This window comes from Chaetodon trifascialis, chromosome 16 (assembly GCF_039877785.1).
Source record: "Chaetodon trifascialis isolate fChaTrf1 chromosome 16, fChaTrf1.hap1, whole genome shotgun sequence".
Lineage (NCBI taxonomy): Eukaryota > Metazoa > Chordata > Actinopteri > Chaetodontiformes > Chaetodontidae > Chaetodon > Chaetodon trifascialis.
The window spans coordinates 10,555,248-10,571,934 of record NC_092071.1 but is presented as its reverse complement, the minus strand read 5'-3'; the positions used below and the strand labels follow the sequence as shown (position 1 = coordinate 10,571,934).

The 16,687-nt window shown below is 41.3% G+C and overlaps 4 protein-coding genes across 4 annotated transcripts in view; 2 read left to right on the top strand and 2 right to left on the bottom strand.

Moving 5' to 3' along the window:
* mettl27 (methyltransferase like 27) overlaps positions 1 to 16,687 on the top strand; it is a 115,049-nt gene that overhangs the window by 11,618 nt on the left and 86,744 nt on the right. The gene's annotated exons all lie outside the window — the stretch shown is intronic.
* LOC139344315 (claudin-like protein ZF-A89) lies at positions 806 to 4,465 on the bottom strand. Its single transcript, XM_070982375.1, has 2 exons — positions 3,983 to 4,465; positions 806 to 1,578 (listed from the first exon to the last, which is right to left on the bottom strand). Exons 1-2 carry the CDS (start codon positions 4,463 to 4,465, stop codon positions 1,027 to 1,029), a joined length of 1,035 nt encoding a protein of 344 aa, XP_070838476.1. The 3' UTR covers positions 806 to 1,026.
* Positions 6,094 to 6,726, top strand: cldn29 (claudin 29). The gene has a single exon (XM_070982378.1). It carries the CDS (start codon positions 6,094 to 6,096, stop codon positions 6,724 to 6,726), a length of 633 nt encoding a protein of 210 aa, XP_070838479.1.
* On the bottom strand, positions 8,661 to 11,599 carry LOC139344314 (claudin-4-like). Its single transcript, XM_070982374.1, is given in 2 exon segments — positions 8,661 to 9,305; positions 10,961 to 11,599. Coding segments are annotated over 2 exon segments (1,128 nt in total). The 5' UTR covers positions 11,444 to 11,599.

Here is a 16,687-nt window from a genome sequence, read left to right as displayed (position 1 = left end):
CAAGAAGCTTTTGAGATGTCTGTAATTATACAGAAAAACAGCTTTGAGCTAGAACCAAATCAAGTTTTTCAGGCTTTTATACAGTCAGGAATGGCGGATGTAGAGTGCACAGGATCTCAGAGAGCTTTTTTTTTCTTTTTTATCAGGTTCTGATTTGTTTCTGTTTGGGCAACATCTCTGGAGAGATGGAGAGATTTCTGTGGACTCAAGGAACTACTCTAGTGCTAAAAATCTGCATCGTTTGATAAATGATAGTGTGAGAGACGAAGGAAATGCACAACGTCTGTACAAAAGTACAAATACACAAGGTGATTTATTGGCATGTTGACATACTAAGGCACAAACATTCATACAGTTGTTTCATCCACTTGACATGGCTTAGCACTGCCAACAACTGAACAGCTTAGCAAGCATATACTTCAATTACTCAGTACTCAGGAAACAGTCTGTGAACTGAGACGTTAGTTGTTTTCAGTGTGATTCAACTTTCACAACTCTCATGTGAAAAAGAGTCGTAATAACTTTTTACTCAACTGATTTCTTTGCCTTGTTATATTTCAGGTTTCTAAGTAAGACTGTCTTGTTGAAAACAAAGAGAAAATTCCTAAGCGCATGGCAGTTAAGAAAATACTAAGACACGATGATCACACCAGTGGTCTTTAAAGATTTTAAAAACTGATTGTTCATGCAGCATTCACATGCAACTTTTTTCAGGTCACATCCTCTAATATCTCATTAGCTCAACCAGACTTCATTTTTCAATTCTTCACTTTAAAAGAAACCATAAACACTGCATGACCCAGTTGTGCAATCCACCATACACTGCAGTATGCTACACATTTTAATGTTTTACACAGATTTGAACTGATATATTGTAAAACGTCAGGATAGTGCAATTAACTAAGCTTGAAAAAGGAAAACAAAGAAAGTTCATCGCAGTAAACACATTTCTGTATATTTTCGACAACAGTTTGTATCTGATGGATGCCATCCTGTACTCTCCTCGTCGCCCTCTTCTCCCCATTCTCAGCATCTGTAGGTGCTACACAAAACCCCTCCTCCAATGATGAGCAGAGCTCCAGATGCCCAGCCCACATATATGGAAGCCCCGAGCTCTCCCCGTCTCTCCTCGGTGGCCAGGGGGTTGTAGAAACCTGTGATGATGCTGTGAGCCGACCAGCTGACAGGAATAACACACAGGAGCCCTGCTAATATAAACACCACACCTCCAGCCAGGCCAACGTTAGCTTTGGTCAGCCAATCGTCATGGTAGAAGTTGGTGCAGCGGACCCCAACCACAGTGAGCCCGATGGCCACCACACTGACAGCGATGGAGACGGAGATCAGAGCCCTGGAAGCCTGCAGATCTTGTGGTAAAGCCAGAAAGGAGTCGTAGGCCTTACACTGTAAGTGACCTGTACTCTGGATCACACAGTTCATCCATAAACCCTCCCAGAAGACCTGAGCTGTGACGATGTTTGCCCCAACAAAGGCTGTCACTTTCCACATGGGCAGTCCGCAGATAAGGATGGTGCCAAGAAAGCCGATGATTGCCAAGCACACACCAACGAGCTGAGTCTGCATGTTGCCAAAAAAGCAAACCCAGAGTAGAAACTTTGCCACTAAGTCCAAAACAGCGACAAAATCCACCTTCAGTTGAAGATCATTGTTTTCCTTGGCTGTAAACAGTGCTGGCTGAATGGGTTTTGCACTCGCAGGTGTGTGAGGGAGAGCAACAGGGAGGGACTGTGTTAGTTTGTAGATCAGGTTTCCTGCTCGTCCTGATTCCTGCTCACTATGAATACGGTAGGAGGAGGAGGAGCAAGCATGCGTGAAGAATGGCTTTGTGACCCAAAACAAAAGGCTTTGGTCACAAACTTTAAATGAAGTAATGCAGCAACCAATGACACATATACATATCCTCTGCAGAAAGAAGAATCCTTTAAAACCTGACATATTATATGAATGCATGAAGCATCTAACAGTTCCTAACCTGTACAAAGGTTGGGAAGAGGAAACACACACTGCTGCATGCTAAGAAAGACTACAGCGTATCAACAATATTTGCAGAAGTGTCATCCTGGTTTGAGAAATGTATTGTAGATTAATCAGATCTAAGCTGCTGTCCCATACTTCATGTATACTGGAGCAAAGCGTTTCACCACGTATGACTTAACATTTTGTGAAATATGCCTTCTTCTAAGAGTTAAAGGGGAAAATGGAGGCCGCTCTCATGTCCAGCAGTCAGTTAGCTTAGCAAGATTTAAAAAGGGGGATATGAGCTAGCTTGGATCTGTAATGCATTTCTTTCAAATCTATTTGATTTTGTATGTTTGTTTAATCCATACAACAACTGTTGTATGAAAATGACTTTTCCTCTCTGGATATCTTCCTGTAAAACAGTTTGTTACTGCAGGACAGAGCCAGCCAGCTGTTTTGAGCCATTTCCCTCTGGTCCAGTCTGTGCTAAACTAAGCTAAATGGCCACTGAGTGTAGCTTCAGCTCTATCAGACAGAGAAGAAAGTGGTATTGATGGTGTTATCTAACTCTTTAGACATGCTTAAGGTGGTTCTGCATTTTGAGAAGTCAGGTGCACAGATTAAATTTAATTATGGCTGAATTCCATTTAGCTGTTTCAGTTTTAGATCCTGATACTGTGCCAGGTGGCTCACTGTAATGACCTACTTGGAAACTTAAATAACCTGAAGCCATTGTTAATGTTATTAGTTATACCTGTGCTTTCCTACAACTCAAAATACCTGCTGTTGAAAAGGTGCATCATCATCTTTGATCAGTGGTTACAACATTTCGCTCATGTTCTTTCAAAATAAGAGGTCACTTAACCATAACATAATGCAGAGTAGTCAACTGAAATGTTTTTGGTGTGGATTAATCCTGAAGGGGATTCTTTAATGGTGCTGAGGAAGCATTTAAGAACAACATGTATTGTTCATTTGTGGCTTTTATTTTTGCTTGTACCACGACTTTCACTTCCCTCCACTTTATTTTTGCTTTGTTTTGCAACAATGTCAGTTATGAAATGTACCTTTTATACCAGACCATCAGTAAAGACAACACACAAGTTCAACAGCTGTTGTTGCTTTTTGACTTTAGCTGTGGAAATGTCTTTTCCATGGAAGACATGTAGTGCACTGCCTTTACCCTCTCACCATTTAGTTTGAATGTCTGCAGTTTGTTCTATAGTTCTCAAATATTCAAACAACAAAAGATCCCACAATGACATTGGTTTTTATGCAACCCAGTCAAAGTTCTTTCCAATATATTTACTGCTCACTTGAGTAGTGAATGAAGTGGTTTCAGATTTTAAAGGTCTTCAGTTGTGCTAGTTCACTGGGACACAACATGGAGACATTGTTAATTAGCAACACCTGCACTTTCCCAAGTATATCCAAGACCTGTTGTGTTACATTTGCAGACTCTGTGTGGAAAGTCAAAATTCTACATTAACATTTTTTGAGAGAGCAACTCTGGCCACAAAGTGACTTGCTGAAATGCTTCAGCCTCAGTGAGCTATGAAGTAGTGCCAGATGTTGGGAGGTTTAAGAGTTGATAAAACTTAAATACCAGATAAATCAGCCACTCCGTCCAAATTAACCAATTAAGGCTTTAAGACTAAACAGTATTTTAAAAACTGGTCTTAATTTCCAAAAGTATACAACAACCACACGAAGAAAACTCATTGATCATATTGAAGTTTAATTTATTAAAATCAGTAAAAACATCTCGACATCAGTTAAAACTATAAAAACAGGATTTTGTAGAGTTCAGCTTCCTGGAGCAAGATAAGCAGACTCAAACTTCCAGGCATTTTTAAACATAGGCTCCTCCACTGGCTGCTGAGCGTGGGGCAGAATATTTGACAGAGTATCTGCTATCCTTACGCTGGTGACACTGACAACAGAGGAGTGCCCCTCCGATGAGCAGAAGTCCTGCTGAACCCCAGCCGATGAACAGCGACGCTCCGAGCTCCCTCCTCTGTGCGTCGATCATAATCGGGTTGTAGAAGTTCCTGATGACCTCGTTAGCAGACCAGGATACAGGGATCAGGCACAAGATGCCGCCGATGATGAAGAACACTCCCGCAGCGATGGCCACCTTGCTTTTGGCCATCTCATCTTCAATGCAGTTGGTGCATTTACCCCCGGCAACGGCAAGCAGGATGCCCATGAGGACAACCAGGATGGAGATCACTACCAGGGCCCGGGCCGCCTGCAGGTCGCGGGGCAGAGCCAGCATGGAGTCATAAACCTTGCACTGCATCTGTCCAGTGCTCTGCTTCACACAGTTCATCCACAGGCCTTCCCAGAAGATCTGCGCCGTCACAATGTTGTTCCCAATGAAAGCAGAGACCTTCCACATGGGCAGGGCGCAGATGATGATGTCTCCCAGAAAGCCAATAGCTGCCAGAAAGATGCCGAGGATCTGGAGACCTGCAGAAGCCATCTTTGCCTCACGCCGAGCAGGAACTGTGTGCCAAGTCAGCTGCACCAACAATGAAAGACAGACACTTCTCTCTCACCTGCAGCTTTTATACCCACATGAGCCAAGGTGTCTCCTGATTGGTTGTCCAAAATTGTTCAAACTGAAAACACCTGTGGTCATTAAGCTAGTCCCAGTGACTCTGAGGAGATGGCAGCTGTCCACTGTTGTTCCTATTTTCTCCTGTGATTTGTGCCATTTGTGAACTGAAAATAAAGAATATTTAAAACATGGGGAAATGTCTCAGGTGTGGCATTTATAAGCCTCACTTTGATCTAAACCATGAGGAGAAATGAGACACAGAAGAATATAATTTCACTTTTATTTTGACTGCCTAGGTGCAACATCCCACACTATGCAACAACACATAAAATATTTTCCCTTTTTTCATTTTCAAGTGTATAAAGTCCATGAACATGACATTTTATTGGAGACTGTCTGCTCCCCACCTTAGTTCATGTTCTGAGTGATTCCACCTGTGCTGATTAGTCAGTGAGCCTCAGCTGGTTGGCTGGGTTTGCCTGTTGTCACTCTTGTTGTTGTACATCCATATATAAAATCAACAATAAATTTATATCTAAACAAAAATAGGAGGAGAGAGGTGAAGGATATTCCAAGAGATATTCTTTGCAGAGCAAATACTAGCTGATACTAAAACTTCCTTGTAGGAATAGATCATGTCGATGTTTGATAAGTGTACAAGTCATGAATTGCAACCTTTTTTATGAGCCCATCCTAATTATAAAAAATATGGATATTATTACAATCATGTTTTTCATACAAGACATAATGATAATGGATTTGTCAATGTTCACGGTTTATCTATTACAACTCTTAGTAGCTCAAAAGCTGAAGGTGTCAGCCATTTTTCAGATACGTGTGGTTCTGAAATATCTCAACAATTATTGAACAGACATTCATGGTACCCAGAAGATGAATGTACTGACTTTGATGAATCCCTGACTTCTTGTGCCACTGGCAGCAAATGGCTGACTCTCTTTTTTCATGACTTTTAGTTTCCTATTTTTCCTTTGCCTCCTACTTTTCATAAACAAGTTGCTGTATGTGGTTGTTGAAATGTTAGCTGGTAGTTTATTGGTTATGATGTTATTTCCATTTGTAATCCTACTTATGTTTATTTTCCTCCTAGGATATATTTTAACCAAATCAGCTTGTCTACTTTTACTGGCCGAGCTTCTTTCAGTCATCTTCAGTTTTATTAATCCATTGTTGTTTGACATGTTTGCAAAAGAGAAAGTTAGCGTTCTACAGTATGTTCTTAAAATGAAATTTTCATGTTTCAGCTGTTCACAGCGTCATTCACTGTAGCAGGCCTTTCACTGAGTCACACTGTTTCAGCTTCTGGCGCACCAGAGGGCCTCTTTGTAGAAGAGAAACACCTCTGAACTCAAAGGCACCATGATGGATGTTTATATCTGAGCAATGAAGCCAAAGCCCACCCAGAGGAGGGGGCTACTCGGGGGCATCTGCAGGTCATATAAAACTTCCCCACAGTTGGGAGAGCTTTTAGCTGGCATCCCAGTCAAGTACTGAGACAGACCAAGAAAGTGAAGGAGCATTAATAAATAGCGATGGCATCTTTAGGGCTGCAGATTCTGGGCGTTGGGTTGGCAGTGCTCGGGTGGATTGGGAACATACTGATCTGCATGCTGCCCCTGTGGAAGGTATCTGCTTTCATTGGGAACAACATCGTGGTGGCTCAGACCATCTGGGAAGGACTGTGGATGACCTGTGTGGTGCAGAGCACGGGCCAGATGCAGTGCAAGGTCTACGACTCCCTGCTGGCCCTGCCTCCAGACCTCCAGGCAGCTCGGGCTATGGTGGTCATCGCTATCCTGTTCTCGCTGTTCGGCCTGCTGCTTTCTGTGGTGGGAGGGAAATGCACCACTTGCATTGGAGACAAGGCTGCAAAAGCCAGAGTGGCCATCTCTGCAGGTGTTTTCTTCATCCTGAGCGGTGCTCTGTGTCTGGTGACTGTGTCTCTGCCTGCTAACACGATCATCAAGGATTTCTACAACCCCATGGTTCCTGACGCCCAGAGGAGGGAGCTGGGTGCGTGTTTGTACATGGGCTGGGGAGCATCAGGACTGCTGCTGATCGGTGGTGCTCTACTCTGCTGTCAGTGCCCGTCAGGAGGAGACCGCTATAATGGAGCAAAGTACTCTGCGCCTAAATCCACAACACCCGGGAAGGAATTTGTTTGAGTTGCTGCATGACACGAGGGGCAGCAGCCTTTGAAAGGGCCTGACTTTACATACAGTTCAAACCTGTTTCTTATCAAGTCGTGATTTGCATTGTGGCTAACTTTTTTTTGACTAACACACAGTGGCCTTTTGTTTCTGAAACATACAAGAGACCCTAAGGTATGTGCCATGTTAGTGTTGCAGTTTTATTAATTTCTTTTGACATTGTTTTGTGCTATTTTTTCAATATTAATTCAGCCTGGCTGAGACTCTCCTGATGTTTTGCAACGTAAGCACTTCATAAAGTCTCATGTATTCATCAAGTGTTGTTTGTCATTCAGACAATAAACAGTATTTTTGTCAACAACTTTTTTTCATTTGTCCGATCTGGTCTGATCTGGAACATAACAAATTAAATTACCTAAATACTGTGTTTGTGTGCAATTTTAAGATACCTACCTTGAGAACTTTTATTCTATGCTACATTCTACTTTTTACTTATTACTTATTTTATATATAACATTATATATTAAAAACACTTCAGTTGACTGTATAGGTCAGTTTAGCTCCACCTTGACCAGCTAAAACATGAAAATGTTGCTTACACATTCACACGTTAGTATGAATGTTCTACACCGACAGTTTGCATTCTGCATTAATACTTTTAGTGTACGCTTGATAATTTAAGCACATTTTGTTCACAATAAATTTGTAGTTTTACTAAGTAATATTTTCAATGCAGGATTTTATCTAGAATTAGCTATTTTTACATTGTGCCCTTGTTGCTTTTACATAAGTAAATGATCTGATAGTTCTTCCACCTCTGGCCTGGCCTCATCTGAGCGTTCAAAATGGAAACAGACACGAGTGAAAAATTACAGCGATGTATTGTTTTTCTTGTCAGACCGGTTTCAATTGAAAATGTCTGTAAACAAAAAGAAAACCATTAAAGGGGTTTCGTATATATCAACCTGACAAGACTTGGCAGATGTGCTCTCATTGGGCAAAGTGTACATATCCATTCTTTGGAGATATAAAACAGTCCCTTAGCAACATGATTCCAAGCATACACAGAGCAGTGTTGTCTCTGGTTGTGACGTCCATTTTACTGAAGACAGCAACTGTAAATTACCGTGTTAACACAAGGGCACACTATTACAGCATGGCAAACATCTCAACCAGATACAGTAAATTCCCAGGAGCCTACTCCCCTGAATTCCTGAAAGCCTTATCACGAGCAGTTCAGTTTCAGTTCTATCACAGTGTGTCTGCAGGTGCACAGTGAACACAAGACAGGGAGACATCAGGACGAACAAAGAAGCTTTATTTCCAACATTTGAAAGACAACTTGAAGTCCAACAGGGAACATTAGATCATTATACAGTTGAATTAAAAATACAATTCACAACTGATTTCAAGGGCACATTGTCCTGTTGAAAAGACTGCAATCATCTGATTGGTTTGGATTTCTATCAGCACCAAACTGTACAATCATTGATACAGATTAGAATAATTAAAACTGTCTTTTGTTCCTAATAAAAATATTGTTTCTGAGAAGTGTTACAGGTTTCCCCGTAGATTTAGCCTGTAGATTCAGAGTAGGGAAAATATTCATTTGATCTAAGAAAAATATTTCCATGAAAATGGACAATTGGCATCATAGGTTAGCCTTTAATTTAAACACAAGCAAACAAACTACCATAATATATACTTTACTTTACTGTGCTGTCTGCTACTTTAATGCTCCAAATTGTATATTAGGTTTAAAAAGTAACTCAAATTCTGAGGGTCTTTTCCCCCTAATCAACCAATTAAGCAGTATTCCTTCTTTTGTCAGCAACAACTTCTTAAGCACCTTAACAAACAGATCCTCTTGTGCAGTTTTTTGGTGAAAACATTAACAAAATTGAATGAAAATCTCAAGACACCTTGTGCTGCACTTCCAGCCCAAAAATTCACACATAGTCCACATTTGAAGCCACGGTTCTTGCAGGGGAGAACTTGGCAGGTATGTAGGGTCTGCTGTCTTTCGGGGGGCAGTTGTTGCAGAGTAAGCCTCCCCCCAGCAGCAGCAGCCCAGTGGAACCCCAGCCGATGTAAAGTGCAGCCCCAAGCTCCCTCCTCTGAGCCGCAACCAGCATGGGATTATAAAAGTCCCTGATCACTGCATGAGCTGACCATGACACTGGGATCATGATCAGCAAGGCGGCTATTATGAAGATCACTCCGGACGCGATGCAAGCTTTGGCTTTGGCCACTTCGTCCTCCATGCAGTTCGTGCACTTCCCTCCAACCACAGCCATGAGGACGCCGAACACTCCGACAATCACTGAGATGACCACCATGGCCCTGGCGGCCTGCAGGTCTTGAGGCAGAGCCAGCATGGAGTCGTACACCTTGCACTGCATTTGGCCTGTGCTCTGGACCACGCAGTTCATCCACAAGCCCTCCCAGATCACCTGGGCAGTGACGATGTTTGCCCCAACAAAAGCGGTGACCCTCCACATGGGCATAGCGCAGGTGATGATGGTGCCCAGCCAGCCGATGAAGGCCAGCAGCACACCCATGATCTGGAGGCCCTGAGAAGCCATGGTTCACGTCTCACAGATTAGATTCTGAATGTGTAAAAACACAACATACTCCACTCGAACACCTGCGTGAGGAAGTGTTTGCTGTGCTCTGGTCACTGGTCGCACTGTGAGAAGAAACCTGCCTCCCATTGTGGTTCAAACTTTCAGGGTGGGGTCTCTGTGCTCCCAGACAAAAGGGGAAAGCCGAGACCTAATATCCACAATCCTTGTTCTCTCCCCTTTCTGCTCATTGTTCCCATACATACAAGCTTTGTTACCTCAAGCAAGGCTTCAAGACAGGGAACAATGACCCGACCTGTGCTCACACACACACACACACACACACACACACACACACACACACACACACACACACACACACACACACACATAGGTCAAGCCTTGAACAAACACAAACTTAAGAGTTTTGGTCAAGGTATTCAGGTAAAAACAGACCAGGAAGTGAGTTTTCTGGAAGGAAAAGAAAAAAAGTTCATAAAAGTTCCTCGATGCAATCTTCATTCAAACAATAGAGAATTAACCCTTGAATTGCTTTTTCCATTTACAGGACAACTAAAACTGATCATCCTGACTCTCCCCAACACATGCTGTTGTATTATCTCCAGGTTTGCATGTTCAATTAAAAGACTTTAATCATAGAAAAAGACAGTAAAAGATGAAAGCAAAAGGACATGAATATTTCTCAGCACTTTAATATCCACTCTCTGAGCAAATGAGAAATTGGTCCTGTGAGTCCATAGAAAGTAGAAATACCTTTGCCTGTAGGCTCACAGTTTGAACAAAGACCAGTTTTCAGCCGTCATGCCTCTTTTTTCTGCCACACCTAAACCTGATCGGCAGGAAAGTGAGACAATAGATATGTCTCGAATGCTGTTAGGTAGTTGTTGTTTTGTTTTGTTTTTTTAAAAAGATCCTTGTTTTGATTGTAATGCTGGGGTGAGTGGACATGTGTGCATCTCTTAATAAAAAGACGAATTAATATTAAAAACAGTGAATACAAGAAAAGAATTTGACTCATTTGATTTTTTTTTTTTTTTTTTTTTCATTTGAAGACAACAGAGAAGAACACAGCTGCTGTGTGAATGCATGTAAAAACAAGACTCAAGCACAAGTCATCTCAGATTTGTTAACAAAATATTTATTTACAGAATAACTGGGACATCATGAATCTCAAACACATGGTTCATAACAACAACCCACATACAGAATTTCAAAAATAAGGCTGAGATCAGAGAGCATATTACTAAGAAAAGACTTGGAAATTAATAATATTCATGTTAACAACCATACAAATAAACATTAACATATCAAATGGATGAATTTCCTCTTTGGGTGTGGCTCCTCTCCTGCTATTTATTTCCTTCAACTGCTCTCGAGAGGAGTAAACCTCAGCAATACTTTTTACTTAAGTAGCATCCTGAAATATATACACTCACACCCCAGTAGCACCTGTTCATCTGTCCAGTAAACGTTGCTTTGTGGAAGCTACGTACTCATTTGTTTCAGACATAGTCTTTCCCAGACACTGGTGCTGAGGCATCAGATCTGGCAGCTTTGTACCGTGCAGTGTAGGAGCCCTCGTCTTTGGGGGGACAGTTGCAGCAGAGCATCCCCCCTCCGATCAGCATCAAAGCGGCCGCCCCCCAACCGATGTAGAGCGAAGCGCCCAGCTCTCTCTTCTGGGCGCTGACCATCAACGGGTTGTAGAAGTCTCGGATGATGGTGTGGGCCGTCCAGCAGACAGGGATGAGGCAGAGGACCCCAGCTACGATGAACATAACTCCAGCTGCAATGCCCACCTTGATCTTGGATGACGGATTCTCCACACAGTTGGTGCACTGCCCCCCGGCCACAGACAGCAATATAGCCATGATGCCCACTATGATGGCGACGATGGTCAGGGCCCGGGCAGCCTGGAGGTCAGAGCTGAGGGCCAGCAAGGAGTCGTAGACCTTACACTGCATCTGGCCTGTGCTCTGGACCACACAGCTCATCCAAATACCTTCCCAGGAGGTCTGCGAGGTGACAATGTTGCTGCCAATAAAAGCAGTGACCTTCCACATGGGAAGGGCACAAACGACGATGGCGCCAATCCAGCCAAGGATCCCCAGAGCTGCGCCCAGCATTTGTAGCCCAGCTGACACCATCGTGGACAACGGATTTGCTCTTCAAATGAAACTTCTTCCTCTTTTCAGTCGAGACTTGAAAGATCTCTCAGTACACTGCAATTTCTCCCTTGCAGTGATGTAAGCGTGTTGATTGTTTGTCTGCCTCTGTGATGGAAGCAGGTCCTCCGTTCAACAGGTGAGCTTGCAAAATGGGAGAGGATTCAGAGGAGAGCAGGTACATATGATTTCCTCCCTGAAAGAGGAGGGGCCCTGGAGGAAAACAGTTCACAGTCAGTAGTCCCTGCTCTTCAGGTCCAGCCCCAAAGTGCACAAACCCATAATCTGTTTACCCTCCCCCAACCATCCATCTAACAAAAGAATACAACAACATGGGAAACTGCTTTGCATGCAGCAGCACCACATGCATGATTAAACACTCAATTTTAACACAGTATAGGCATCTTATTTATGAAAAGCTGATGGTAACAGAGTGTTTTTTCTTCTTCTTCTTCTTCTTCTTCTTCTTCTTCTTCTTCTTCTTCTTCTTCTTCTTCTTCTTCTCCCCCCCTCCCCTTCATTTCCCCTCCCCCATAGTTTCGCCTGAACCAGCAGGTGGGAGGAGTTGCGTCCTGAGTCAAAGATGATTCAGTCTGTTTGAATGACAATAACTTTGACAAAAAATTCAAACTGACCAAATATGGTCTTGTGCTCAATGATTTTATTGCATTACACCTTCACAAAATATGGATGACATGCTGTCAGAGTCAAAATGTCCTCACACCACTATATACTACTGATTATCTTTGTTAAAGACTTTCAAAGACCAGACCCACCATGAGGCAACAAAAGCACAAGCTAGGTAAAGATCGTGTTTTCAATTAAAGGTATTATGTGTAAAAATTGGCCACCTGTCAAAGGTTACTCCAAACCAACAGGGGGCAACATATCACTAAAGTAACCACCAGCAGCTGCTCACTGTAATCTTTGCTCTAGCTATCTTTGGCTGTAGCTACTAGCTGCCCTTTGCTAGTTAGCTCTGTTAGCCATGCAGATGGTGGTCCTATTAGCTGATTTGGGGGGGATTGTTGGTGTTTACAATGTGGCCAGTTATGCTCATCTTAGATCAGTCCAGAGTTTATTTGTCCATTAGACTAAAAAAAGCTAAGAGAGCTTGTGAAACGTAGCAAACTTGCATACATCTCATACTATCATTTTATACCTATCACAAGGTGGTATTATGAGACAGGATGGGTCACAGCTAGCTGGTTAGCATGCTAAACTTCAGTAGATATCTCTGCAACACAATGCATAGAGTTCTTTGACATACGTCAGAACTGTAACTTCATATTATGTCAATACTGTTTTAAACTAAAATTCCGACCATATTTTACACATTTTACTTTTAAATATTGAAAATTTCAACAAGCTTTGTCTCCTGTAAGTTCATTTTGAGATTTTCGTTTTAACCAAGACCACAGTCTTTACCTTCAAGAAGCCTAAAGTATGTAAACATGATCATGAAAATGATAATCTGCAGGCACCTCTTTTAAAAACATTTCCCGTTGATCAAAAATGTCATCTCAGTATAAGATCACATTTCTCTTCACTTCACTGCAGCTGTACCTGTTGGCTGTTTTATAGGTTTATAGGTTGTGCCTTCTCATTAAAACAGCTCCAGGGTACTATGTGACATTTTTGGATTGTGATGACTTTCAAATATTAAGTATATTGTCAAGTCTGAAAGTATTATATATTTCATACCATTACAAGTTAACTCAAGTTTTTTCTCTGTAAATTATATAAATTTGCTCTAAAGTACATAAATAAATAAATAAAAAAGCATATGTATTTGAATGCATTGTGATTTATCAGTTTGTATACACTGTGTACAGTGTGTTACAGTTGTTTTTAAGGTGTCTCCAGTACATTTTTCCTTGTGAAAAAAATAATCATTCATGTGCTTTAGTGTGTTCAGTTTTATTGCAGGTCATCTGCAGTCCTTGACTGGTGTGTATGCAGAGGGTGAAAAGTTCACTCACACTTAGCCACATACTTGCAATTAAAATGTTTTAATAAGCAGCCACATCGTGTGAGGCATGTGACCTCGCTCTGATAAAAGGCAGGTCAATCCTCCCACAGGTACAATCTCTGAGGTTAGATAACTAAATGGTGTGCATGCAGTGGTGAAATGTGCCTGTGGTGCCTTTGAAAAGTTACGTTTCTCAAAAGAACAAATGGAATTTATTGGGAACAAAATAATAAAGTGAAAAAATTAAGTGACCCTGTGAAATGAGGGCTGAGGTTGGCTTTGAGCTCTGACATGTTTGGTCTCTCTGTGTTCTGTGAATCAGACTGAAGGCTGATTGTGAGTATGAACATACAAGGGTTTTTGTTCAGAGAGGATCACAGGAAGGGATCTCTTGTTTGATATTTATGTGAAATTAGAGTGGGAAAGGCAAAGAAGAGGGGTCAGTGTAAGTGCAAGTGCTATGATATACGACAAATTTGACAGGTCTGGATTTTGTACCCTCTAAATGTTGCAACCCTGACATGACAGAAAAAATGCTCCAACTCTCTGGAGTCTGGCTCTTCTGTCTGCTGTTCTCCACTCTGTCCAAAGGGAGGCAGCAGCTTCTGTCATTTTACTGTGTGTGTGTGTGTGTGTGTGTGTGTGTGTTTGATGAGTACAAATTTGTGTCATATCTGCCCTCAATTTCCTGGAAGAATCACTCGGGTTCAGATCTGACTGAGAGTGAACACAGGCAGACTGATATCTAAATCTTATCATTAAAAAAAGTTTAGTTTTATGCAGTTTGATCAGAGCAACCCAGACTTTGTATAAAACATAAATAAAACAGAATGTGATAACTTGCTAAACCATTTTGACCTAAACTCAACTGAAAACAGTACAAAGACAATATATTTACTGTTTGACCTCATGAACTTCATTGATTTTTGTACATATGTGCTCATTCTGAATTTGATGCCAGCAGCACGTTGGGTCAGGATCCACTAGAGACTGGGAAAGTGGTGGAATGCTTCAAAAACACCTGTTTGGAACATTCCACAGGTAAACAGGTTCATTGGTAACAGGTGACAGTATCATGATTGGGTAGGAAAGGGGCATCCTGGAAAGGCTCAGTCAATCACAAGCGAGGATGGAGCGAGGTTCATCACTTTGTGAACACATGACTGTATAACGGATATGACTACATGGGCCTGGGAATACAGCATCTCTTTTTTTCCTTTTTTTTTGGAATCATGGCTGCTTGCAGCAACAGAGCACACAACATGGCTTTTGTTTGCTCTGCTCTGGAGCTTTCTATGCACAAAGAGAAAGAATGATGTCTGAGTGGTTGTGAAAGTGTGGCATCACAGAGTGTTCAAAGGGCTTTTGACTGCAGTTTTGAATGTGTCCATAAATCTCTACACAGCCATTAAATCCAAGGCTCCCTAACTCTTTCAAAGGACTCATTACTGAGTAACTGATAGTTTGCTTCTAGAGCAGATTCTCCACTGACTGGTGACCTAATAAAGGCTGCCAGTGGAAAACCCCATCTATCTTTGAAACAGGAAGTTTGAAATGAAGCTTGATGATTGGTTAACAGAAATTTGAAAAATAAATACTGGTTTATGAGTATTATTTTGCAAAAAATAAAAATAAATAAATAAATTTACCTCAATAAAAGTAAATGTACCTGAATATAAAACCATTATTTTTTAGTCATTAGGTAAGTATGGGTGTAACGTCTTTACAAGGTCGTCTCAGGCCAAGTTTTGATCACATTATTGCCCCTATCTCGATAGAGAGACGGTTGAAGAGCTTGCAATCTTTGATATGATAGAAGAGGAAGTGTTTTAGTTTCTATGGTGTCTTTGCACGAATTAATTCTTATCAGCGGTTACTGGAGTACAGTCTCACCCTTCTCGTAAACATGGACTTTTTTTAACAAACATGACAAACACTGAAAGTTTTTTACAGACTTCCAAAATTTGTGTAATGAGAAAACGTCCAAAAATGGCCACTTCTGTTGAAATTTTTACTACTGATGTTCATATTTGTACATGTTACAGTCATCCTCACCTCAATGAAAACATCAAGGTGCAGCAGAAGTGAGTGATGAGCATTATTATTAATGGGGTAATGGACAAACGCTTTGGACCAAACATCATACATCTTTTCTTTCCATCTCTTTTTAATGGTGGCTTTCTCCCATTTTACTCACATGCTACCGAGCATAGACAGTGAAAGTGAACAAAGTAGTGAATTAAGTGTCAAACTAACAAGTTAGCGTTGACTTTACAGTCAAATTTACCATCAATCTTATACTCAGCTGGTCCTTCTCATGTTTTCTGTAAATCAAAGACTGGGTCATGGCACGACTTTCACAGTCAGTTTCTAAAATGTATTATATAAAATTATTTTTAAAAACAATTTTGCATTTCTATTTATATATATAGCAAATAATGCACCATATTTCCACAGTTCGCCTTTGTTTTTGACTGACCAACATACAGGAGGTCAGATCCAAAATCAGATCCTTCAACTCGTTCTCCTGAAACCTGTTTACACTGAAAGATTTATTGTTGTGAACAGAAGCCAGAAATAACACATCCTTATTCATCTACATGCCTTGTACTTTACTTCTTTTTTTTTTTTTTTTTTTTTACAATACTTCCACTCTGAAGTGTATTTTTATAGCCGCTTTCCCTCCTGTATTTAGGTTACTGTGAGCCGTGTTGGCAGCAGTTGCTGATACATGCACGTATGCTATCTGAACTTCCCTTGGCAGCGATGCAAATAGATAAACCTGTTATTCATCCAGTATGGTGAAATACCATCTCCACACGCCCGCCACGGATTTGATGATAGATCATTTGTGTGTTTTTCTCTGCAGCTGGAGAGGAGGAAGAGCTCACACGCTCACAAATACACCAACGCACACAAGGAAACAACAGAGACATGGGTAATCCTTCTGCTAACTGAAACTCACTTATCAACTCTGGTGAGAGATAGAGTCATCCAGTGAAACTCCCCAAACTGCACAAATCTAATTCCACAGAAAAAACGTCTCTGGAGTCGTGACATTATGTATAATCAAAGCTGTTTCAGTAGCATGGAAATGGACTTCATGTTCTGTAGTTAATCCAGGCTCCTGGGCTCTAAATATAGAGTGAGTATACAACAAATCAATATCTAGCCTGCCCATAAATTCAGTTTTTCAGCAGTTCAAATTGTTATGGTCTCATTGACAGCTGTTTGCATGGTTTGAAAAACATCAA

What these genes read in the sequence shown, in the direction of transcription:
- LOC139344315 (XM_070982375.1), bottom strand. Translation starts at nt 4,465, where the DNA reads ATGGCTTCTGCAGGTCTCCAGATCCTCGGCATCTTTCTGGCAGCTATT. An exon ending in CACAGAGGAGGGAGCTCGGA is followed by an intron (nt 1,579 to 3,982) that starts GCGTCGCTGTTC and finishes GGCAACATGCAG; the next exon opens with ACTCAGCTCGTTGGTGTGTG.
- cldn29 (XM_070982378.1), top strand. Translation starts at nt 6,094, where the DNA reads ATGGCATCTTTAGGGCTGCAGATTCTGGGCGTTGGGTTGGCAGTGCTC.